This window comes from Taeniopygia guttata, chromosome 3 (assembly GCF_048771995.1).
Source record: "Taeniopygia guttata chromosome 3, bTaeGut7.mat, whole genome shotgun sequence".
Lineage (NCBI taxonomy): Eukaryota > Metazoa > Chordata > Aves > Passeriformes > Estrildidae > Taeniopygia > Taeniopygia guttata.
In genome coordinates, this window is record NC_133027.1 from 91,537,021 (window position 1) to 91,564,107 (window position 27,087).

The 27,087-nt window shown below is 44.8% G+C and overlaps 1 protein-coding gene across 3 annotated transcripts in view; it reads right to left on the reverse strand.

The window, feature by feature from the left end:
• Positions 1–27,087, reverse strand: part of PAK5 (p21 (RAC1) activated kinase 5) — a 159,582-nt gene that overhangs the window by 34,301 nt on the left and 98,194 nt on the right. For all 3 annotated transcript variants that reach the window (XM_030268801.4, XM_072927415.1, XM_002199129.6), the window contains one exon: positions 3,351–3,565. In XM_030268801.4, coding sequence (XP_030124661.4) covers positions 3,351–3,565 — 215 coding nt within the window. The remainder of the gene's footprint in view (positions 1–3,350; positions 3,566–27,087) is intronic.

Genomic DNA, 27,087 nt, shown 5'->3' on the forward strand with positions numbered 1-27,087 from the left:
TGGAATAAACCACAAAGTACTGAAGCAAGACGACCAAGAGGCCTGGCAACAGGATGTCAGACTTTATGAAGTCTATTTTAAGTACAGGCAGATACAGGCTGTTCACATTTTTCATGCAGGGATGTTTTAAGTGGGAAATCAGCCTTTTTTCATCCCCTCCTTGTCTTTACCCCTCAAACCTATCAAGATCACTGCTGTTCTATTTTTCATGAAGTTTTTTGCTGTGCTATACTTGTGCTTGCACCTGAAATACACAATCCTCTGCTGGTATCTGGGTCAGCCACACTGAGAAGGGGAATCCCATTATTGTCTCTGGTGGTTTTTGAAGTGAACGACTCTGTACAGTCAGCTGAGGTTGGGATTCATGGGCTGATATTTCCATGACAGGTAGCCGCCGCACGCGTGCCAAAGCTCCAGGAGCCTTTCATGGCAGGCAGCACAGAGGCAGGGGGTGACATCCCCCAGGATATCTGAGAGCCCAGGGCACTGCCTCGCCATCATCACTGCTGCTGCTGCCTTTGAGCAGAGACAGAGCAGTGAGAGTATTTATAATTTATTGATTTCACCCAAAGGGAGACATTACACACCAAAAGATCTGCTTTGCAGGCTGGGAAACCAGCAAACACCACTAACTGAGAAAGCTGCAAAAAAAGTCTTTCCCTTCCTCTGCCTCAGCTCTGGGTGAAGCCTAAAGCAAGCAAAGACCAGTTCTGTCTCAAAACCAGAAATGGTGTTGTCAAAGTGTGTCCCTCTGATCTGTGCTACTCCTCAGTCATGAAGGAGCACCAGTTAGGAGGACCACTGCTGCCTCACACCACAAAGACAGTCACTACTGAAGGAATTACATGGAAAAGAAATTTAGGAGTACATAAGAGCAGAGTTACAGAGCTGCTGTATGCATATGTATGTTCACAGCATGAACTCTGGCCAAATGCCTCAGCCTGACTTAATACTGTCACTCAGGGCACAACTGTGGATCTTCTGCTACACATCAGTGCATTAACTGAACTATCAGCTGTTGTGTGGACAAGAGGAAAGTTCTAAACAATACTGAGATCCCAGAACTTTTGGTTCCTATCTTCATGAACTGCAAGTGCATCTTAAATCTACAGTTTTCAGCCAAGTTAGGAAATCCTCAGTGTCAAATACCTGTTAAACACTAAAGGTACTGGTGCAAGTGCACACATTTAAAATTAGTCTAAATTAAATGTTTATGCCAAACTAGTTTAGCAACATTAAATATTCTTAATTTTAAAGTGACTGCAACTCAGCTTCTCTCTGTAAGTTAAGCTGTATCAAAACATAGCATGTTAATTCTTAACAAAAATACATTAAACTAGTATCTTGCAATAGAGTTAAAAGCCAATTCTCAGTTGATAGTCAATGCCTCTTAGTTGCTATTAAAACTTTCTAGCACTGTTATGGAGCCCCATTTCAATTAGCTGCAACTGAGTCTCAGAGAGGCTAAGAAACAGGATGGTGAAGGCACAATTTCTTCAATCCTTCAGTCTTAACCCCATTTCCTCTCCTATCTATATGTGTGGGCATGCAATCAACTGCAGGTGAGTAATCTCCTTCCAAATTCACACTTTCCACCTGCACAGAACCTCCTTCCTGGATGTGTCTCTGCAGATGCTTTGTGCTAAGCCCCATGAGGGTGCCAGGCTGCAGGCACCCTGTCCCTGGGACACACATTCTGGGAAGATGCTTGGGATGCAGGCAGCATCAAGGATCACCATGGCCCAAGGCTACACTGTAAGAATGAGCTTGGATTGGGAGCCACATTTTGACTCCTGGCCCCAGCCCTTTCCTGGCACAGGACAGTTTAGTTGAAAAGTACATCCCTAGCATATGCACATATGTAGACCCCTGACACACAGGGAGAAAAGCAAGAATTTAAAGTTTCTTGGAAAGAACCAACAGTGATTTTCTGTACTTCAAAACATGCCAAATTCCCATCTGGGACTTGGTCCTTCACCATGTATTATTTCAGTGGGACATGAACTCAGCTCTGCACACATCCAGGGGCACACATCCAAAGGCCAAGACCCAGATTCATATGAACTTTATAATGCTGAGAAAAGTAATGCAATTTAATACTTTTTAAGCTTAGGGATATATAGCTCCAGAACTGTAGGAAATAGAGGGTATTTCTGCAAGATAATAAACTCCTTCCCCCCCCCATTTTAAAACATCTTCATGTATTCATGTCAAAACATCCAGAGATATTTCTGGTGTTAAGAAGGGCTTTGGAACAAAGTTGCCCTCCTCCACCAGCAGGAAAAAGATTACCTATCTTTTTCCTCATTATTCTGGGCCACTATTATCAGCAAGATATTTTATTACAGAAAAAAAAAAAAAAAAAAAAAAAGACCTTGATTTTATCCCCATTGTCCTGCAGCAGCACCCAGCAGCCCTGATCAGCAAGTGATGAGTGCCCTTCCGGAGCAGGCAGTAAATGTAAATTTAGCAAAGAGCACTTAGCAAATATAACTACAGGGTCCGTCCTCGCAGGATTATCTGATTTTCCCTTGCTACAGAAAAATCCACATGAAAATGAAATCCTCAATTTATTCTGCAGATGCATGGCAGGGAAAGGTGCATGGCTGGCAGGGTCTTGGCTACCACCATACACAGTTGTGATTCACGTGGATGTCAGGATGTGCAGTCCCAGAGAAACTGCAGAATCGGGGGCAATTAGCCAGAATCCTGAGCCTGAAATCCTGATGGATCCCTGTCCAATGCTGCTCTGCCCTCTAAGCCAAGTGTTCTTCCCAGGTGTCCAGCCTGAGCCCCCCAAGCCACAATCTGGGCTGTGTCCCCTCATTCTTCTACCTACTGAGGAGCTCAGCTCCATCACCACATCCTACCCCCAGCAGCGGGTGCAATCAGATCCCTCCCTGAGCTCCTTGCCCGGCTGAACAAGCAATTTAATTTCTTTCCTTTGGTGTACTTTTCCCTCTCTCCCTTGCTCCAAACTGTTTTTGCCTAAAGCACTGTTCTTAAATTAATTATCAAGTAGCTTTATGCTGCAGAGGAGCAGCATTTTGGGTCTCCCCTGGGACTTGTGACTTTTTCTTCTGCAGCCCAGAAGCGTGAAAGCTCAGCCCCCGCCAGACCCGTGACTCATGCTCTTCAGAGACACTCCCACAAGTTTTATACACAAATTTTATCCTTTTTTCCTCGCAGCTCTGCTGATAAATGTTTGCATTTGCAGCTCCCTCCCAGCCGTGCCTGCCTCCCAGGACAGCTGACATGCAAAACCCACATGCTGCTGGCATTGCTTTGTTCAGGTGACATTAAGGCAATTAAAGGCAGGCTGAGGGGCTGTGAGGGACCCCGCACGGTACCTTCATAGGAGCCAGCTGGATGGGAGTGATACATGAGGGATCCACCATGGGCTTGGGCCGGTTGGCCGTGTCTGCCAGCAGGCTGTGCCACTGCTGGGGCAGCCCCGTGAACTTCTGCTCCCGGTGGTCGAAGCCAGTGTGGACCCGGTGCTCGAAGTTGGAGGGCCCGGAAATCTCCAGCCTTTTCTTCTTTTTCCCGAACATGGTGGAAAGATCTAGAGAAAAGATAAAAAGCTACATGTTTACACTCTGTTGTATCCCTCAGCCACTGTCTCTACTTCACGTGGAACTATAGTAGATGTCATTAACCAGCTACTCCGTGAACTTCACTGCGCACACTGAGATCTGTGCAAGGCAAGCACTTATCTACCTCCTTTCTGAAAGAAGAAGAAAGGTAAAGAAATGAACCCAGTCTCTTACTATGTATGTCCATAAGGCCTTTTGAAACAAAGAAATTCCCAGGAAAAAAGCCCCAGGTTCATTTTTGTACTCCTCTCTCTGCTCATGCTGCGAGTTGCACCTCATGGAAGCTCCAAGCTCAGAGCAATACCAGCAGCAGTGGATGGCTTTGCTCCAAGGACACCACTTGGACAAGTGGTGAGCTGTGCCCTGATACAAGGGGGAGCAAATGCAGGCACAGCTTTGCATCCCAGCAAAGACAACCCATCCCAGACAAAAGCCTGGCTCTGCCATGTCAGGTCTAGGCCTCACACAGCAGCACTCCAAGGGGAATTATTCCTGTGCCATTTCAGCAATGAAAACAGAGAGCTCAGATCTAATTCCAACCTGGGCCAAGGGCCTTCCTCTGCATTTGTGAAGGGTCCTGCTTAAAAAAAGCATCAGGTATCAGCTATTACGAATATCATGGCCTGACTTCTTGAGGAGAGAAAGGATTTGCCGTGAGAGCCACATGCCCAAAGCACCTGGGTTCACACCCGGATGGGCAGAGGTCCCTGGCTGCTGGCCAGCAGGCTTGGGTAGGATTCATCACATCATAGCCCTACGCCTTTGAAGGTCCAGGAAGGAGCATCAGCTCTTCTAGTTCCTGTGCAGGTGGTGTGGAGAAGAGACAGGAGTCCTTCCAATCCTATACAAGCAAGGAGCTGGAGAGCTGGAGGAAATGTGACCTTCCCAGCTTCTCTGTCACTGGATCCACCTGGGTTGGCGTGCTAAAGCTAATTTTTACAGTTCCTCCACTACAGAAAGTGAACTTTGTAGTAAATTTTTATTGTTATTTCCTGATAAGACTGAGTTGATTTGCTTTCCTCCTGTCTGTTTAGTTCCTGAGGAACGTGGGGAGGCAGCAGGAGGGTTTCAGAGCACACAGGGGAACACAGGCTAATAGATTAGCTGGGGCAAGAGAAGTTTCATTGGAAGGAGGCATGAGCTACAAACTGAGAGGGATAAAGGTACTTGCTCATTCTACTGGCACAGGAAATAGCCAATACTCTCCACCTGCATTAATACTTGGGTTGGTGGGTCCCACCTTAAAATGAAGTGCAGCCTAATAATTCTATTGAAGCAGGTTTAGAACTTTCTGGAGGACTCCAGAAATCTGCTGTGCAAGGCAAAGATAAACTCCTGGTCCCAGGGAAACAGGCAGAGGTCCTGCTGCTTTTCAGTGACATACTGTCCTGTCCTGGAAACATCCTCTGCCTCCTTTCTGCCATTTCACAGTACTCCTCCACCCTGCTCTCTGGGCCATTTCAAGCAGGGCTAGCTAAGCACTTGAGCAGGATCTGAAATAGCAGCAGGGTGAGGAGGCTGCCAGTGCTCTTCTATCACAGCTCTAGAGGTGCTTCTCTAATGAAAGTCTGCTCCCGACTTTACGACTTTAATTCGGGAGGTGGAGAGGAGAAGCTCAGAGAAGAAAACATGGTTGTGTTGCTGCTGCAGCTAAGGAAAGATGTGGTGATAAATCAGGCATTTATTCCACCCTCACTGCCTTTTATTAGTTTATCTAAAGATCAAGTCCATTATTTGAAAATTGATTGCTGGCTGCTTTATAAGTCCCCCCCGTGTATTTGTAGGTGATTGTCTTTTTTTGTGGGTATTTCTTTTAGGCAGAGCAGACTTGCTCCTGTTGGACTCTCTTCACAGGTCTCATGTTCCACACACCTCTCTCTGGCTTTCTACCCTACTCTGAACTTCCCAAAATCTCCTGCTCTTTTGACAGTTTCCCATCAGCTCTGTTAACTTGTGTATCTTCCTCCCCTTCCTCTCCCAAAACCTCCTACAATACAATCACTTTGATATGTGTATTTTTTCCTTTCCTGGCATCATAATTGTTTCATTTTTCTTTGGTCTGCTGGGTACCATGTGGCACTTGCAGACATGCTTCCAAAGCCATTGTGGCTGCTCTCTGTTCAGAGATTCTCCATGTTCCAGGCTCAAACAGAAGCAGCCCCAGGTCAGGCAGTGGTTCCACCAGTGGCAGCCAGCTGCAGATCAATGGCACTGCATTGATTTCATTCGCCTCAAGGGACGGGAATTCATGAGACTATTGCAGTAACATTTGAAACCATCAGCTCTAGACATTTTTTTTTTCCTCTGATCAATGCCAGGGTTTCCCACATGACTTGCATCCCAAAGCAGCTGCTGGATGCTTGAAGTCCTCCCGAGCTCCAAACAACATCAGCTAACTAAAAGCCCATCAGCTGGCACAGTGCACACCACTTTTTAAAATGAACAGCACATTCACTCAACAAGATACCAGCCAGCAAGTTACCTCCATTTCACTGCAAATCCAAGCCAACCTCCCCTCAGCATAGTCCCTCCAAAAAGCTGTGACATACACAGCAGTCACAAGGAAGCTTCATTTCCCCTCATTTCTCCCAAAGAATGGAAATGATGCTGCCTGTTTTCCTCATCTCTCTGAGGATGAGGGTTTGGGGCAGCCAAGTCTGTGAAACCTTATGCTCTGGGCTTGTAAGTGTCCTGAATCAGTCCCCACTGACGTGCTTGGTCCTCATACCTCAAAAATGGAGTGATGATTCAGTTTTTCCCACAGCTCTATTGATATGACACAAAAAAGAAAGGACTTATTTAATCAGGTGAGGAAGCAGAAAACATCCCTGGTAAGTGACTACATGTTCTTCAAGACATTTTAGGAATAACCCAAGTGCTTTGAAGAGGACTGACGGAGCTTTCCAGGATGCTGGATAATGTTTGTGTAGCAGAAAACTTATGAAATTTGTATCAAGAGCACAAAATGTATGAAATTCATTCAGGCACCTACCCATTCACAGAAAACAGCAATCCTCTCACAGTTATTAAGAACCCCTAATTTCCTAATGGGATTACTTGGGAAAACATCCCCCAGACAACAGGACAGCCTTTATCAGAGGCACAGGGAGGAGGCAGGCTGCAGGACAGCTCTGCAGAGCTGCCTCTGAGCCATCCCCACGCCAGAGCACTTACCCTTTACTTAATTCTTCCTGACAGCTTCCAACGTGGCCCTGACTGTGCCAGGGCTCTCAGCAAATGCCACCTCTCTGTGCAGCTCCTCCTGTGCTCACTCCCACAGAAGTAGAGGAAATGAGAGGTATTGTACTTGTAATTTGATGCTATTTTGGTGGGATGAGCACAACCAGGATGTCTGTCCTCTCCTTGCACATGCCTTGCCAAGGCATAGTCTGGATGATTCCAGTGGCACGTGGCACAAGGTGACACTTGACACAAAGGGGCTGGGGGAGCTACTACTCATGGCACTGGGCTTGGTTTTGGGGGGAAAACAGGACTCACCACTGCAGTGCTTCACTGGGGCATTTCTACAGATTCTTTACTTGCTCTTATGCTGAAATGATGCAGCACATGAATTTTGTGCTTGTAAATGTGAGGTCTGGAGGAGGCAGCCCTTTAGTGACAGCAAAGAATGAGCTCAGTAAGCAGGACAGCACGACACCTAAAGCAAGTCTGCTCTGTAATGGGAGAGCCAAGAGCTGAGCCTGTTCAGCTCCAGGCAGCCATGCCAAGGGCTCCTCAACCCACAGCCTAGCCGTGGCACAAGTGTTACAGATAACAGAGTTTCTGATCCAAAGCCATGATGGAAAAATAGGGACATAACACTTACTAGAGGAAAATGCAGTACTGGGGGGAAAATCAGACTACTGCAGCACCTAATGAGGTACTCAGTACCTCTCCTGAGTAACCCACAGCAAGGCTGGTCCCAGATGTACCACCAGGGAATAGGAAAGGAACAGGGACAACAGGAGAAATGTGGGAGCTGTGCTCTGAATATTGTTACCCAAACCCTTCTACAACTGCAGTTTTGTCTTAATCTTTATCTCTGCCCAGGAGGCTGAGTAACACAGCTCCACTGGCTGCTGCAGGCACCAGGTAACACTCAGGAGCAATCACTGCTTTTGCCCTTAATGCTGTTTACTGTGGTGCCTAACAAATCAACTTACATGCTAATCAGCACACCGTGCCTGCTAAGTCTATGCCAGACTTGGCTCCTTTGCACTGCACTCCTTTCTATGCACAGAAATAGTTCACTGACATCACAGTGCCATGGGCTCCCAGGCAGGTCCAAATTTTACCCATGTCCTTCACAGACAGACCAGATCCCCACAGAGAAAATTTCCTGAGATGATGCCCGTGCAAGGTGTGTGATGTACACCAGCAAATTATAAATAAATCCACACAGTCAGATACTGCACTCATTGTGCTGCCTCCCAGTTCCAGATGAAGGGGTTTTTCCAGCAAGAAGCATCTTCCACTCCCACACACTGGAGCAAGAGGGTGGCAGTACTATTCTGGGTGCCCATTCAGACTCTCCCATGGGAGGCTGTGCTCAGGACAGGATTTCCAGCAGTAGCTTTCCCACAAAAGGTTAAAGCCCTGCCAGCTCACACAGAGGTCACAGGTTTGTTCACTCTTAGAAGTTTGGTCCCATCCTGAGGTTTCCAGGAGTTGTCCCTTTCCTGTATGTGACATCAGAGGACACTCCAAGATTGATGAAATGAAAAGCTGAAAGTCCAGACTTTCCAGAATGTTACTGCCCTCAAAGAACAAATTTTCATATTTACAGCAAATTAGATCAAAGGCAGTAGGAATAAAATGAAAAAAAGGATTACTTCATTCTAAGGTTAATGGTATTTTGTATCTTTTATCATATCCTAAGAGTCATTCAGTTAGTCTACAAAATAAGAGTTTAACTCTTAAACTCTGTTTAACTCTGCCCTGTTTTCTGTTCCCAATAAAAAAGTCAGAGCAAATTTTTGTTCCTCCTCCAAATAGCTGCTCTTTTAAAAAAGACTACAAAACTTGGAAAGAACTTTCACATCTTGTAATCTTGAAAACCTCCAGTCTTCCAAGTGCATCCCTTAAGCAGTGACAACAGCCCTTGCCATCCCAAATGGCCCCAGATAACCCTGAGTAAAGGTCTTTGAAATTCTGCCACACATAAAAACACACAATAACCGTACAAAGTCAGTACCTAGAATAATGAAGTGAGATGGGAATTTTTACTTTAAAATGGAACTTTTAATTACTCTGTGCTATAGCTATGTAAGCTTTATTTTTTACTGTGGTATTTCGGGAGCCAGATAAAGTGTCCTACTAACTCCAGGAAAACCTGTGTGCTCACCATGACCCTGAGCCACCCCGGCAAGCCTGCAAGGATTTCCTACACACACCTCACTGCTGCTCCAGCACAGGCTGGGCTGAAAATATTCTCTCAGGAGGGGCTCTGTGTTCACTGTCTGCCCCAGCCCAGCAACATGTTTGCTTTTAAACAACCAGCAATTAGTTCATCTTCTATTAGGAAGTATTATCTGTATTTTCTGCAGGGATTCCCTGTGATTCCTCAGCTAAGCAAGTAGCATCAGAGCTCTTTTCCCTTGTGGATGGGCATGTTATTAGCATATAAAAATTGCCTTCATGCATGCTGAGTATCATCTGTGAGCCCAAACGGGGGCAGCACCAAGGGCTGTGAAAAGGTCCTGTGAAAAGGCACATTTTCTCCCAAGTGAGCCACACAGCCAAAAAACCCAGTTCCAGGCAGGAGCATTAATAAAATGCTTATTTTTTAAGAAACCTGACAGAAACATAGATTGTAAAACTGGGAGATGGGTGCAGGTTGCTTTCTTTTGATACTTTTTACTTACTAATAATAGTTTTCTGTACCACAAGGACCTCAATTGTTCCCCTCCAGAGCAGCCCAAATGCAGAAATACATCATTAGCTTTGGTGGCTCTGTTCCCCTGCTCTGATTAATTGTAACCTTTCCCCATACTTGATCCTAAATGAGAGAGTATGAATTGAGAAGCACAAATTAAATTAGTGTGTCAAGGCAGCCTGCAGAGCCAGCGCTCCAGACAAATGTGAGCTGGGCTGAAACTCAGTCTCCAGGAGAAAGCCAATCTGCAATGGACTGATGGCAGCACAAATCTCTGAAGAGATCCTCTGGATGGGAGAAGTGAAAATGATGCTGGTTCTTTGACTCACATCAGTGAGAGCTCCTGCTCCTTCCTGAAGCAAGTGGAAGGAGACCAACACATATCTGTGCAGCTATACACCTAATACACACTAATATATTTACTATATTTAATAAAACTATTAAAAATGAGAAAAAAAAATTTTGGGTTTTTTTCTTTACTAAGGAACAGCAACAGTTTTGTGTTTTCTTTCTGTTTAAGGATTGTTCTGAGCTTGACCCTCTGCTGCTGGCTGCAATCAGAGCATGAACTTCTTTTGCAAAAAAACCTGAAGCATGCCCCTGACTGCAGGCTTAAGTTTTAAGAAGAATTTATCTCTATTTTAAACTGAAGATACAGAGGGCACTACCCTATTTTTCAGGAGATAAAACCAGAAGCTACACCAGGAAAAGCAGAGTGAACTGAATAAGAAGACAATAAAGTTCATGGAAAGACTCTTAAAAACCACACTGGTTTCAGGTCAGGTCTGACTCACTACTGACAAAAGGAGAAATCCTGTTTGACTTTCCACATACAGTGTTCCTAAATGCTTTCCTAACTCCCAGAGTGTAATTCTGGATGGAGAGGATGGAAACAAATGGGAGACACTCAAGAAGCAGGGAGCACCTCAAACCAGGGGCAGGTGAATCCTGTGGTCATGTCTTGTACTTATTTATTAAGTTACTGCTGTTAGCTAGAGGGAGAGCTCATTACAAGGGTTTTTTTTGTTTTGCCATGGGAATGGACAATGTGCAGGCGAATGCTAGGTTGGCTCACCTGTCTAATGAGGGACCCCATGTCCCATGATCCCTGCTCATCCCTCTGCTCCTCATTATGATTTGAGCATTTCAATTTGGGAACAATAAAATAACACCTTAGAAAATGTTCTCACATACTCTACTAATGATGATTTTAAACACTGACCCTCTGGCAGCAACAAAAAGGACCTACAAATCCTGAACAAACAAAGTCAGCTCCTATTCTGAGTCTTTTACCATTCTGCTAAGCTCTTCTGCACACAAATAAAGTACTGATAGAAATTAATCACCTGTGACCACATAGTTTTTCCAGACTATTCTTTCAGTTCAGTGAAAGTGTAGAAGTATAATTTTCAGTGCATGCCCGTGTGAGTTTCAGAATTAAAAGCTTGATGATCAATAGGATTCAACTAGTTATCATGGATTTTCAAGGTGTCTGGTATTTTTTTGAGATGGGACAGACTTCTAAGTAATTTAACCACTATTAAAATACATGCCTTAATCATGAAAAGAGATGTACTGATGGCCTAGACCAACAAAAATGCCTCTTTCCCAAAGCCCTTCATCTACCCTGCGGCATTCTGCTCATTTCAACCTCAGGTCAAATCAGCCAGTTTCTCAGAGTTTCTGTGTCACTGCTCAATATAATAAAAACACATTTAAACAATTACAAAGAGTCCAGGACTTGTCATTGTCCACTGTTCTTTTCAACCCACAATACCTTGTTTATGGTTGAAAATGCCTTCATTTGGCACAGCACAGCAGTGTGTCTCTTGATAGCTGGCCCATGAGACATATCTAATAGAAATGCACAATGGAACAAAAGACAGGAAAAATAATAACAAAAGCCCATGTATGCTTCCAGAGAAATAGTAAAAGCTGGTACAGAGTGGCCAAACTGGGATTGATGTACTCCAGGGAACAATACTCATTCTTCTTATTGAAAGCTACTCTTGTACGAGCCTCATTTCCACACACTGACTGACATGTGCTTTCCTAATTTAGAAGTCTTGTGATTCCCAGGGGATTTTAATGCTCAGTAATTTTCAGCTGAGTAGCTTAAATGCATATATTGTAGTCAGTCACTCTCTATTATCTCATACACATGCACACATAAATAGCAATGTGGAGACAGAGGTTTGTGCAGGGAATTAATTTGCAACAGCTCTGGGCAGATTAAAGGGGAAACCCCCCTCAGCCCCCCAAACCCCTGGACGTAACTCAAATAATTTCTATCCCTAGCAAGTGAAAATATTCTAGATTTGCAGAAGCAAATAGTCCTCTGGGTGCTCAGCTTGACATAATTAATGGTATTAACTTTGTAGGAAATGCTGGACATCCACAGGGAGAGGGGATTAAATAAGACACCCATTAAACAAGACACCCTGAGTCTCAAGCTACTGCTGTAACTTCAGTTATAGATAATTTTTCTCTGAGTTGATATTAGCACTATTTTAAGACAGTTCTATAGTGTTCTATATTAAAGGATGCAGGCACTCTATTTCTGTTTTCAATTAGAAAAAAAATACTCAGTGAAGGAAATACTATCAAAAATGAAAGGGATGATATATCAGTAGAGAGGATAAAGTGAGCAGAGGGCTCAGACAAACCTGCAGGAAATATCAAAACAAGGACAGTGAAACTGTAATTCTGAGTATTAGTAAATACAGACATTCCTATAGGTTGGGATAACTAGGATAAGAACTGCAAGGATATGAAATTCTGTATTTATCAAAAGACTTAGCAAAGTGCTTGAAAAACACTTGGAAAATTGTTCTTATCAACTGAGCACCACGTTATAGCTTCTTTGCATTTTGGGCCACACCCACAGTGGGGTCTACTTGAAAAACCTCAGCAAAAGAGATGGACTTGCACCGACTTGTAGCAAAAGGGCACTAAAATATCCTGGGTTTGCACATAAAGCTTTAGTTTTAACTTTCTGAAACTGAGTTTCCTCCCCAGTACTTGATAGTAACTGCAAAGCTGGGATTACAAACATACAGAATCACAGAATCAAAGCTGGAAGAGACCTTCAAAACCATCTACTCCAACCAACACTTCCAGAGATGGTGACTCCACCAACTCTCCCTGGGCAACTTACCCCAATGCCTGACCACTCCTTCAGTGAAAACATTGTTTCAAGCATCTAATCTGAACCTCCCTACAACTGAAGGCCACTTCCTCAGGTCCTTCCAGCTGAGATAAGGCAGAAGAGACCAACCCTGTTTCACCCCAAAATCCTCTTGGCTAGCTGCAGGAGCAGTAATGTCCCCCCAGCCATGCCAGCTCCCTCAGTCACTCCTCCTAGGAGAAGTTTTCCAGAGCCTTCTCCAGCAATACTGTCCTGAAGTGAGGGCCCTCAGCTGAACACGGGGCTTGAGGTGCAGCATTTTCAGCGTGACCTCAGCAATGACCAAGGCATGGTAGGACTTTTCCACGGCTCCCAGGAAAGACCTCTCACAGAACTGCACAGTTTCTCACAAGCGCCTGGAATTACTGAGGATGTATTCTCATCATTGTTAGAAGACAGCTTTTGCTTGGAAAAAAAGGAGGAAAAAAGGTTTAGAAACCAGCTAATCTTGAGCTGGTTGGATCCAGAGCTGGATGCATCCATGAACTCACCAAAACTGCATCGAGGAGGGGCTCCACGGGGGTGCCTGCCCCAGCAGAGATGACTTTACAGCCCCCAGAGGTGTCACAGTGACAAGTACAAGTACAGGATGGGGAGAGATGCCTGTGACAGCACCACATACCACTGGAGCAAGGTAATGACACTGGGGCTCTGGATTTGACCTCCTGCCACAACTCCTCACTGCTATGTTTGCATTCAACACGCTTCATTTTCCTACAAAAATATTCACTGCATTTCTTATTTTACTTCTAAAACAGTACAGGCTGTGCTGGCTCTGAGGAATTGCTCTATTACCATAACATTTGTAAAAAAAAGGTTGCTTTCCAATGAATGATCAACAGGAACAGATGCTTCATTATTCATTCATTATTAATGGCAAGCCTCTCATAAGAATATCTTTAGGATGAAACACAGGAGATGACCTGTGTTGGCCAAGAAATGGTGCAAAATCAGTTTTATTTGGTACATCAAAATGTCTTTAAAATGCAAACAAACAGATCCATAGATAACTGTATCCACAGCAAGTGCCTGCAAGATGAAAATCAGGCCTGTTGTTATCACTGCAGGTTACCTACCCTTCTATCTGGTTTTACTCTGCATCGCTGTAACTGAAGGGAAAATATTTCCACAGTCTACAGTAAATCATAAATGTATAGAGTCTACCTTAAATTTTTATTCCTTACATATTTTGTCTTTTTTTTTTGTTCCACTCTGCATTGTGCTGGAAAGCTGGTTTGAAAGTCAATTCTTATCCTATTACCTATTGAGTTGCTGTCAGGCCATACTCTGTTTCCACATTAAAAATGAGAACTGATCCCTTGAAGGGTTTCCAGAGCTTACTGATTATTGCCTTCTTCACAAAGTTTACCATAAGCTCTTTATACAGAACATGAAATGTTTACAAATATCTGCTCAGTTCTTCTCCCTCTGGATAATCCCCAGTGATCAATAATTGCATCTGAGGAATTCCTCAACACTGATTTTTTCTTTTTTCCAGAGCCAAGCAACCTAGCCATGCAGACTTTGTGTTTTGCCACCTGCAAACCGCAGTTTGGTAATGATGCGTCTGCCCTTCTCTTCATGCCTTCTCTCTGAAGCTGATAGGAAAGTTTTCAGACAGACACAGAAAAGCAAACAAAAACTACAGTAAACTGAATGAAAGAACCCACATGTTTATCTCAGTGCAAATCCAGCAAGATGAATGCTACTGTGAGGTTTTTATTGTTTTCCACCTCTTAAATACCAACAATAGAAATGGGTTTTGATTGCAGGAAGGTTTTGAGCAACTGGAGAGGTTACTGCATCTCAGACAGCAACCACTGCCACCTTCCAAGAGGTGGTGCTGCTACAGGAGGTGGTTCCCATCCCTTCATTCCAAGGAAGGATGCACATACATGAAACATTGCATTTTTCTGAGCCCATCCATCCTCTTCAGGCCCTCTCCAGGATGAGAGTTTTCATCTGAAATGGTCCAAAAAAGACACTTCCAGCCTCTCAGGAAAAAAAAAAAAGAAAAAAAAAAAAAGGAAAATATTTTGCCTTAGCTGCTCAGGTAAGTGAGCAGCTGACTCCCAGGAATCTTGCTCTGGAAACACCATGAGAAGCTGCCACGTGACTGTGTGGATGAGCTGATTCAGCTCCCAAACTTCCAGACAATTATGTTAAAAAGCCACTTGTCTCCCAGAAGAAACACTTCTGCTGGAACAACATGGCATCATCCTTCCCCAGTCTGCACTGACTGATTTCAAAGCAGCTCTCAAAGTTCTCATTGGGAAAACACCATCCTGACAAGGAGTCTGTGAGAGAAGGCAGGATTATCTCCAAGTACTGTCTGATACATCTTATTTACCACTGAGGCCGAGATGCTGAGGCTATGCAAAGGTGAAGAACTTGGCCATCATCTCTCAGCAATCAATGGCTCACAGAGCCCCAAGGCTCCCATCCTGCTTGGTGAAATGGTACCAGTGACCCATCAGACTCTAACCCCTCTGTTTATGATTAAATATATATGTCTATATTTAAATTTAGCATATTTAGATCTGAGATGGCAGGTCTTTCTTAAGGGCTCAGCATCAAAAATACACCATCAATTAGAAGATAATAATTACCAGAAAAGGACATCTCTGCATGCTGACTCTGATTACATTCACTGCTGTTTCCAGAGGCAGGGAGATTCATTAATTCATTCATTCCCTGCTTCGTTACGGAATGACTCCAACAAAGCTGCTGATACAACTGGGAAATCAAAAGATGAGCCAGGAAAGTGACTGCAAAAAAATGCATTAAGGGAACATGTGTGGGTATGTCAAGTGGCGGGGCCAGAGTCAGCACTTAGGGAAAAAAAGGCCTGCAGAGTCACTGGCTGAGAGGGAAATTAAATGTGCAGAAGGAGCTCAGATCCTAAAGAAAATATTTTCTTAGCAGAAAGAAAAATTACAGTTTCTTTTCTAATGAAATATGCTGTCCTACAAAATATCTCATTTAATTCTCACCATTTCCTTCTTGTACTTAAATAGGAAATCACGTAAAACTCAAAAGTCATTAAAGATATAGTTAACCCCCCCAAAATAACCATTTTTCAAGTTTTGGACACAACCCTGGAATTTTCTGTTTCAGCTGACCTGAAAATTGTGTGCACTCTAGGTGGGCATCTGAGATGACTGTTTGCTTCACAAGGCAACAGAAAGGTTTCAGAAAGGTGACTTCAGGACAGCCATGAGACTCAAATTGTTTGAGACACCAGAAATGGATGACCAGAACATATTTTTCTGCTCTACTCCTGTAATTCAGTGTCTGCACTCATTGCATTGGCTCCCTGTGCACCCACCCCAGTGTAACTGTGCCCAGCCTCGAGCTCAGCCATACTGACAACCCTGGCTTTCTAAATTATTTCAGCCTTCTTCAGGATAAAGGCAGGAAGATGATTATGCAAAGCACAGTAGGCTGTATAATGCCTTTTCCAATAGAACTCCCTTTTAGTACTCTGACAGCAATCAGTTGTGTTATTATAACTATTCTTACTCCTTGTATCACTCAGGCTGAATGTTTTAAATGGAAATAACATCATCTTGTCCTCCCGTGTTTCTCACCTGTGGCATGTCCTTGCAAGTAACCAAGGCTCAGGATGCCAAAAGCTGAAGGCTTAGCTCGTCCACGCAGGAGATGTGATCTGAATAAATCAGTGCTAGGCCCATGCGAGCTCCTCCTCTCTCACTAGCAGGAGCCCAGGCTGGAAAAGCTGATCTGCACTGGAGCTGCCATGCATACTTTAACTATCCATGGTACTTTTTTAAAACATCAGCTCATTCAGGATATGGATTCATTTTCTAGAATATCAAATATGCATCTGGGTATCAACAGGGGAATGAAAATCCCCACTTATATTTACTAGGGTGGTGTGACACTTCTTTCACAGGGTTTGACTTACTGGAACGGAGTTTCAAAACACAAAGGAAATTCCAAATTCTGAGAGCTCTGTCCTAAGTGTCACTCTCAGCCTGGTTAGGGCAAATCCTGAGAACCTGGATCACAAATCATACCCAGAGCACAGCTGGGTACCTGTGTATTTCATACCTCCACAAAATTAATCTTCAAAGCTCATCTCTCTTTTCCCCACTGCAAAGCTGTGTCATCTCAGTCTTGGGCTTTCTGGAGCATCATTTGGGTCCTGGTGCAACTGCTGTTAGCTTCAGGGGGAGAACTCTGACCCAAGAAATACCCACTTTTTTTTTTCCTTTGTTTCCCTCTGCTGAAAATGGGAAGAATTGGAAAAATAACCCTCCATGGTCGCAGCACATCCAAGTGCAGGGGAGGGAGTCTACAGTTGACTTTATTTAAGGAAGCCCATTTCCTTCTCCCTTTCCTTGCAACAGAGGCCAGAGGAGATGTTGCTTCCCCCCCCTCTCCTTTGCTGCCATTATCTCCCATTCCCAGTGGAAACCAAAGTTCCCCTTCATCAATATTTTCTAAGCCAAGATTTTGTAAAGCTGGAAAAAGACTGAGCTTCACATTATCTGGTCTGAATCCAGCAAGGCTTATGTTCATCAGGAAAGGAAAAGGAATCAAGGTTTCTGACTTGGAAACCCTCTGAGCCAATATTTGTAAATAAAGTCTAATTTAATTACCAGTATATGTATTTTTCAGCTGTCCAACTCTTAGAGAACACAATCCCAATGGGATGAAGCAATCACACTGTTTAACATGCAAAATCACTGCTCGCCTACCAGCCTATTAATAGGTAGGTTTGTAATTCAGAGGAAAAGGCAAAGGAGAAGGACAATAATCTGAACACGAGCATCTGAAATGCTCCACTGAGCTCTGCACCAGAAAACATAAGAAAAGACTTTTTTCTCTTTTTCCCCCTCCAATGAGAGCTTTCCAGTGCTGCTGGCATCCATCACATGTGCAGAGGTAAATGCTTCCACACTTGGCAATAATCAGAGCAAGGGAATTATGGACTGGGAGGAGGAACTGGAGAGCTTTTTTCTTTTGGCTAAAGGCATACTTCAATCTCAAAAGCTCGAAAGGAACTCAGTAGTAGCTTCCTTGTCCATTTCCACTTTCCAAGCAGAGCCAGGACTCCCTGCAGATCTTCCACATAACCTGTTTTTCCTGGGCTCTCAGTTTTGCTGTGCTTCTGCTCCATGTGCTGAGCTGGGGCTGGCTCCCAAAGGACTCATTCCATCAGCTCCTGCCTGTCTTTTCCACACCACTCCTTCCTTACCTACTTATGCAAAATAACCTTTCAAGCTTCACCTCAAACACATCTTCATTGCCAAACCAATTTTATCCCACTCTCCCTTTCTGACTCTCAATGCTTATTGCAAAATAATACAAGACCTATGAACTGTCCTCAACAGGAAACTCCTCATGAGAGCAGATAAAAAGATAAAAAGGATTTTCCTTAACGTAATCATGAACTGAAATCAATAAATACATAACAAGGCAGTACAGAGGCAAACTTGGGCATTACAAGCATTAGGTAGGAAATTTATATAAACTATGGTTACAAGGACAGAGTGAAAAGCAAATATAAACATAAAAGACACAACCAGAATAGAATGTTAATAAATTATTAACATTGCAGGTTTTAAGACAAATGTTACACATTCTGTATCTCTATAAAATCAGCTTTTGAAAGTCTAAGACATTAAGGCTTAATCAGAGTACATTGTTTTACAGATGAGATATCACCAGTCAGTTAAATGGCAGGAATGAAGTGGGGGTTTAATTCAAGCTTCTCTAGGGAGGAGATTTGTTTGAAAGAGGTCAATTAAGCCTTCCACTCCAGTTAATCCCTTCTGTTTGTTTTAAAAAATCTGGAATAAGAAAAAAAAATTACAATAGGCCAGCAAAGCAAAATTTTCCTACAGATGCACCAAAACAAAAACCTGCAGGTCAGCTTGCTTTTAGCTGGGAGAAACACAGGCAGAAATTGCAATCAGACTGCATTTCATATGGGTGCATCACATGGAGATGATTCAGACCAAATTATTCTCCAAATTAGCTTTATGATACACTCTCCTCCAAGGAAGGCAGCAGTGCTTGAATTGGTTTTGGTAGAAGTTAATATTTTAACTTGCAAATCTCGTTTGGAATGAGTCTCTGTGGGATAGAACACAGGGCAGAAGAGACTGGACCCTCAAAGAAACAATTTCCATTATTTTGCATTTTCCTTCAGAAGTCAGCAGCTGCCCCCAGCCCCTTTTCCCCACAGCCCTCAAGCTGTTAATGGCACAATTTACATATATTTCCCTTAAGCTTCTGAGTCACCAGTGGTCATTTAGGTCAATACATTTGTTTCTTCTGCTCTTCTGAATATTGATAGGTTTCAATCTTTTCCCCTCTTTCTTTGGTCCTACTGTAAGCCCTTTCTGAGCTTCCCACTGCAAAGCAGCAAATGCCAGGCAAGCCCCACGCTGCGCTGCCCATCTGCTTCCTTCCCTCCTCCTCCTCCTCACCCCGTGCTCCATCCGCTCTGCATGCCCTGACCTTTGTGGAAAGCCCTTCTGCATGTCAAACTCTACCCATCCTGCTGAGCCACAAAACAGGAAAAGCAGCATTACCCCTTCCAGAGCCAGCCCTGTAGAGCTTTGTTCCAGTGCTCCACCAGCACCAAGCTCTTTGCACTGGGCAGGTGAGGAGCCCCCACCGTGCTGTGACATCCCCCAAGCAGCAAAAGCATCCATCTCCATTTCCCTGCCCAGACATCAACTGCATGGGAGGGTGCTCCCAGCCCTGGTGCATGTGCCTGCTGTAAGGATGCAAGGAACAGACAATCCCTACAGGGAAACCAGCACAGGCCAGCAGGGTGAGAGGGAAGAGGGAAATGCAGGAGCGGGGAGGGCAGGGCAGGAGGCACAAACACAGGAATGATGCTGTGTTTCTCTGGGAAGACAAGAGCAGCACAGAAAAATCTATATTAGTGGCTCCTGGTGGAGGGGAGGCTGAGCCAGAGGGGACATATGCAATAGAAAACTGAAAAAGGGAGGAGAGGCCAGTCAAGAAGGAGCTAAATAAGGGCGTAGCTTTGACTTGATTCAGTATTGAAGAGGAAAGGCAGCCCAGCAGCTCTTAAAGGGCAGGGAGGAGGATCTGGTCAGCCTTGAGGTGAAGGAAAGGTGGCACAATTACTGTGGCAGGTGCTGCGGGCCCACTCTCCTGGGTCTGCCCTCTGTATTTCTCCCAGCACCCTGATCACTCAGAATTGAGTTAATTAGACACAGAACGTCAGTTCCCTTCACAAATTCATTAAACTCCTTTGGGCTCAGCTCTTAACCCTCTCTCTTTTCTCATGGGAGCAAGACTTTACGAGATCAGTAACACCCCATCTCCATCCGTGGCCTCAGGAACATCTCATTTATGCAGGAGCCATTAAAGGAGTTCACCTTCTGGTAAGGAACTTCCACCAAATTAGAGTACATGTGTTTTGTCCCATGCTCTGCTCTCCTTTAAAAGGAAAAATCTGCTTTCACAGCTGCCTCCATGGAAACAGCAACTCTGTGGTGGTGGCAATGCTCCAGGCTGGATGGGTTTGGTTCAGATGTGGAAATCTGCACTTCTTGATTGCAGAGTGCCAGGATCCCATAGCCCAGCCAGGTCTCCTCTGGCTTGCTGGACAGCACCAGTGAAGGTCTTGTGGGTCAGATCTGACACCCAGCAACATCAGTGCAAGCCTACTGCTAAGGAATGCTTGGGAGAGAGGAGGAGCAGGCAACGCTTTTAACTCATGTGGTCACAACTCACGTCAGCACCTCTGGCAGTGCTGATGTGGGTCCTAGACTACTGAAGTAGCTCATGGAGATGGAGGCAAGGGCTCAGCTTCTCTGCAGTAATGAGCTTTGAGACAAAACACCTAGCAAATGTGCGTGAAAACAAAATTCCTCCAATTCCCATTTTGAAAAACTTGCTTCCCCTTGTGCTCTGCTGGACAGGGCCCCCTCATAGCAAGGTCACAGCCAGCAGCAAACCACAGCAATACCCACTGCACTCCTGGGCTCCAAAGGAGGACAAATTACTCCTCTGGCCCCTTGAATCCCCTAATCTGAAGCTCTCAGACTATCAAAGAGGATGTGCAGCAGCTGCACAACCAGAGCACAGGTAGAGAAGAGAGGATTTCCCCTCTGGCTTGGGAAAATTGGTCCCTGTGTAATAAAACAGATAGCTCTTCTATAATCATTTTTTCAGCTCCATCAATCCCGGGCATAAATCAGGCTGTGAGGAAGAGCAGCTCTGAAGGAATCTCTGCAGAAGGAAAAAACCCCAACCCTCTGTGACCCTCTCCAGCACCAGGGCCCGTGGCTGGGGAGCCGTGCCGGGGCCACTCCCAGCGCTCTGCAGGCTCCACGTCCTGCTGCTGCCTTCAACTTCAAAGGAGCTGCTCAGTCACAGCTCGCTAAATACCAGCAGAATGGGGCTCAGGGGCAGCTTGTGGTGAGTATTAGGGAAATGCAAAATTCAACAACCCCTAACTGCCCTCCGGTCAACAGTACCTGTTTAAATTACTGTTATTATGGCAAAGATACTGAAATTGCTAACATAAACACAACTGAGGGCTGCAGATGCTGTAGCTTTCCACAGCAAACATTTTACTTGCTGCTAAATATTATTCCTCTCAACATAGGAACAACACCCATGGTAGCCAATAGCCAGGGGGTTTGCAGGAGGGTGCCCTGCAAGCAAGGACAGAGGTGGTGAAGGAAGAAAAACTCAAGACAAAGGCCTCTGGGAGCTCATGAAGGAAAGGCTGAGAAGGGAATCCACCCATTCTGCTAGGAATGATTAGAAACAGTAATGGAAAAGATGTGAAGAGAGACCAAAAGAAACATCCAACCATGTGTCAGATGAAAACTGAAATATGTCTTTTTAACAAAAAAGGACATGGCATATTTGTCAAAAATACTGTTTTGGAGAACATGAAAAACAGCTGGGGCAGAAGAAGCAGGACTAAATCTCTGCAAGGTCTTATTTCAAGCAGGGATTTAACAGAGCATCTTTAGGAGTCTCCTCACCACCACCTCTAAACACTCTTGTACCAGTGTCCCCCAGTGCCTCCTCCAAACACTGAGATGTGCACACAGACCTGGGCCAGCACAACTCAGGCTCTCCTTTCCTTCTCTGTCCATCCTGCCCAGGTTTGTTGCTCAGAATCCCAGAGCCAGGAATGGTGACGAATGCCTCCCTGCTGCCAAAGCCAGCAGAAAGAGAAGGTATTTCCAGCAGCACTACACCCAGTAGACCCCAAGGTGTTAGCCAACAGGAGGTTCAAGACCCATCCCCACCCCCATCCGACCCTGTGCCGGATATCAGGAGCTCTCTGTATCCTGCAGGATGAGGCCCCATGGATTGCTCCTTGGCATCCTGCCTTGAGGAGTTATGCAGATGATTCAGTCCCATCAGTAACAATAAATTCAATGAGCAATGGTATTTCCACACACAGGGAAAAATTCTGAACACGTGGTAAAAACACCACTTGTGCAGACAGGGAAAAGGTCTGGAGTCAACACAATGCTTTACACATCACTGAAGCTCAAGTAATTGCAAAATCTAGCCCAGAATACCTTTTACTTGGTTATGTGCTGGTATTGCAGAGGATTTTTAAAAATACATTCCTAAACCAGGCATCATAACATCACCGACCCCAAATGCACTTAAGAAATTATGCTGATTTAATTCTTCCGAGGGGCTTTGTCTGAATTTTATTTATTGGATGCCAAAGCGCCAAAGTGATCCCAGTTATTATACAGACTGCAGGTTCTGCTCTCGGGGAAGAGCTGCATCTGCTGCACATCCCATGCAGCCCTACACTGCAGCACTCACTGCCTATGTGGAAAAGGCAGAGCAGAGAAACACCGAGTGGCTCAAGCCCCACTCAGCTGCAGGGTGAAGGGATTTGTCCACACCACCACAGGACCCTGGGCTTGATTTCAGACCTTTGAGATCTCCCCTGTCCTCATGTGACCATTTCCATGGGAAATCACAAGCCAAGAGGTGGAGGCACAGATCATATCTGATGCTGAGGGGGATTTAAGCCCTGATCCTACACACAGAGGCACAACTTTATTCCAGCTGTTTGATCTTGCATGGGTTAATGAAGCCATTCCTGTGCTCAAAGCAAAGCAAGTAGCAAAGTTTGCAGGAGCAAGGTCTAGTTTTCTTACCTGAGGCAAAAAGTTGCTTGTTTTGCCATTGGTTTTCTTGGAAAAGTAATCTTTTTTTGGAGCTGCCCTTTGCTGCAGGTTCTCACTATTTTGAACCTTTTCAAAATGCCTGTGCTAGAGCCACTTTATAAAGCATCAATAAAATTAATATTAAAAGTGACTTTGTGCATAATTCACGGCCTCCAGAAACCATTTCTTATTCAACTGGCAAACCAGCCAGTCATGCATTTCCACTGCTTTCTCATTTTCCTAGCTGTGATGCAGTGCTTTAGGAGCAGCAGAGCTGTGCTGCACGTGTCAGGAGACACCCTAGTGCCAGCATCCATCCAGCAGGATGGATGGGATATCCATCTGCGACAGGATGCAGCCCTTTGCTATCTCACATCGGGGCAAATCGGGGACTTAGAATAGGTTTACAATCAGGCTAAACTAGCTCAGGGGACAACCTCTGTAGTATCTGTCCAGGTACAAAATGTTCTACTTAATCCTCCTATGTGTTTCCTTTAGATACATTAGCCTGAGAAGTTATGGCAGCAGTGTTTGAAAAGCAGTGAATTTTATGGAAGTATTAGAGAAAACCCCTGGGAAACATTTAGCAGAATAAACTCAAGAAGTGGTACCAGAAATATAGCTTGTGCTATATACAGCTGTGGTATGAGCACTCAGTTAAAGTAATTAAAATAAAGAGTTGAAATATCTCGTAAGAACTGTCTACAATATGCCACAGAGGAAGATACATAAATCAAATAAAAAAACCCAGATGAACATCTAAGTCTCATAACTGTTCAATCCTTTCAAAGTAAATCCAGGTCAACATTATATTTTGTACCAAATTAAATATGTTCAAGTTGATATTTATTAACAGTCAGCTCTGAAGCCCCTGGTTAAAATAAGAAGGACTGTAATTTTAAAATATTGTTTCAGACAGGCCATACTACCTAATCTGTGATTTATATCACACTTGTGGACAAGATCTCACACAGAGAGAATCTGAACAAGCTATAAAGAGACTCCTGAAATTTCACAGCTTGAAGGCAATTCTTAAAAACAGAAAAAAGAATAAAATGAGAAATCAGCTCTACTTAGAAGTTATTATTATAGCAAAGCACTGCCCAGTGTCTCCACCACCTCAGACTTGAACATCAGGCCTTACCAACAGTCCCCTGAAGAAACCAATAAGCTCTATCCCTCTTACTGAGTTTTAAACAGTCTAGCCAATTCTCCTAATGTAGGTTACACCAGAAAGGAAATATGTAATTCCTTCTCAAGAGATTTGAAGAATGGAAAAACAGAGTGGTTTAATTAACGTTAAATAATCAAATCCAACTTCATACAATTAAATTTAATCACCTATCAGAGTCAATAGGCCAAAAATAACAATGGCATGAGCAGAATGAGAAATCCAGTGCAAAAGATCCCAGAGTCAATAACACGCTTATTAAAGTACTGAAGTTGGCATATGTGCCAGTAGGAAAATGCAATATTGAAGACCCACACCCTTCTCAGCAGAAGGCTGCCAGGAACACAGCAGAAAAGGCAAGATAGTGGAAATTCAAGCTTCAAAGACTTTCCAGGTAGAAAAACATCTAACTTTGGAAATTTTTGGGTTTTAATTAATTTCATGAAGATTGAAGAGAAAAGAATGAAAGTAAGATTCCTGCAGCAAGTAAGAAAACACTTTGGAAGCCAAGGATACAATGTGATGTGCACATAACGAAAAACAAAATAAAGATTTTGCTGGAGTCATGCAACATATCCCTGATGACTACTGCAATGAGAGGTCATCATAAAGAGGTTGGTAGAACGTACCACAGAAGCATATGTAGGGAACCTCAACTCTTAGCTCAAAGATCCCAAAAGAGACAAGAGGCTAAAAGAACAGAGAAGAAGAATGGAGGCACTGGACAGTTTCGCTTGCTGCCTTTTTGCTGATGTTACATGCCATTTCTTTTAGGGTATTCTAACTCTTCTTGAGTAAAGCAGTGATTTAAATTGCCAGAAAGTATCGTTTACAGTAGGCTCAGAGCCATGTCCTAGAAATTAGAAACAAAATGTGGTAGTTCTGCTTATTAAAGGTTAATTTGTCATCTTTTCTACAGTACTTTTACAGTTATACACTGACATCAGACAACCTTTGTCACGTCAAACACTGACTTGAAACAACAGAACTTACACCCACTGAAACTATAAGACATGGGTATAAACTTCAAATATAAGACAAAAGAAAAAAAAAACTATTTAAGTTTAGCAAATAACCATTTCCAGTTCCACCTTCTGGTCTCAAACACAATCATTTTCGGAGAAGGAATGGATTTAGGACCCTCAGCAGCCCGCAGCACATCCTTCTCTAAGGAACTGCGCATTCCCCAAAGCCAGCCCGAGCGGCAGTGGCGGCAGCGGGCTGCTCCCGTCTGAGCCCGGCTGCAGCCGCTCCCGGTGCCCCGAGCCGGGGCAGGCCCAATTGACAGCGGGCCCCGCCGCTCCCCAGCCGGGGCAGGCCCAATTGACAGCGGGCCCCGCCGCTCCCCAGCCGGGGCAGGCCCCATTCACAGCGGGCCCCGCCGCTCCCGAGCCGGGGCGGGCCCCATTCACAGCGGGCCCCGCCGCTCCCGAGCCGGGGCAGGCTCAATTCACAGCGGGCCCCGCCGCTCCCGAGCCGGGGCAGGCCCCATTCACAGCGGGCCCCGCCGCTCCCGAGCCGGGGCAGGCCCAATTGACAGCGGGCCCCGCCGCTCCCGAGCCGGGGCAGGCCCCATTCACAGCGGGTCCCGGCGGCAGCGCCGCTCCGGTTCCCTCCGTGCGGGTGCTGCCTGACAGATGCACGGCGGGGAAACGGCGCCTCCTCCCGCGATGATCCCCTGCTCCCTGGAAGTGTTTATCTCCTTGCGGCTGCTGCTGGGAGAGCTCGGTTCACACGAGCTCCGTGCTCAGGGGATACGAGTCAGGGATGTGTTTGTTTTGAGCCCAGCTCAGGTGAGACCGCGGGGATCTCCCACGTGTCCTCCGCAGAAAGGCGCAAAGCCTGGAGGGGCTCACGGCTCGGATGGTGACAAGAGCTAGTTTAGCTGTCAGACGCACTCATCTACCCCCCGAGATGAGACTCCACGGGGGGTTTCTTTCATCGCTGTATTCTCAATCTTGAAGTTACGAATACTGAATCTCACCCTGCCGTCAGAGGCACACAGTACATCATCCCACGTGCCCACAAATACAGAAATGTACCTAGACATGCATGTAACTGCACACACATGTATGGGTATACACTCATGCATGACTACATGCAGCTTTAATCAGCTTTTCTGAGCCTGACCCTGTAGCTTGCCTTCATTCAATATTTTCACAAGTGTCAGAAGTGTATAAACCTCAAAATCAGAGATTCCTCATAACTTTGAGACATAGATCTTTAAAAAAAAACAAAACAAAAAAAAAAAACAAAACAAAACAAAACAAAACAAGACCAAATTATCATGACCCTCATGATCTCCCCGGATGCTTAAGAGCGCAAAAATGAAAATCCAAGTCTTGCTCTGTTCCTCCCTAATACTGCCAAATTTTGCAACCCTACAGAAAAGCTCCTTTGCTGTGGTGCGGTCCCCTCCAGCACAGGCTGATATTTACAGCCAAACCACCTCTCCTGTGGGTGAGCCCCACAGAAACAGAACAGGGCATCCCTGTGAGTCCCAGCACTGCCAAGGCACCTCTGCAGCAGGAGCTGCTCCAGCAATTCCCACGGCTGCTGTGTGCTTTGGTGCCTTCAAGCTCCTCTGCAGAATTCCTGTCTCATCAGCCCAGAGCTGACACACAAGTGCTTTTTTTCAGTGTCACCACTTTATCTAGCTCCAAAAAAAAAACTTGCAGCCTTACTACCACCAACACCTTCAGCTGATAAATTTAGCTGATCTGGGCTCACAGGTTCAAAAGTTCTCCAGGGGAGGGATGAGGATATAAACAGAGCATGAGCACTTAAGCCTCCTTAGGAAGCCAGGCTAAAAAGAGATTTGACTTTCTAAAGTGCCATGATACAGTCTGGTAAGATGGTTTCAAGCCATGGGTGCAGGGCAGGTAAGGGGATCACTACTTCTGGCACAGCAGCAGTGAATGAACCCTTTGCACTACATTACTTGCATTACAACTTGCAGGCGAGAACACATACAACATTGGAAGATGTGGAGAAAGGTGTCAGGCTGGGCTGGGGGGGATCTCCACAACTCTAAATCAAGCAGATTTAAATAGACTGGATCAAAAGGCTGAGGACAACTGTGTGAGGTT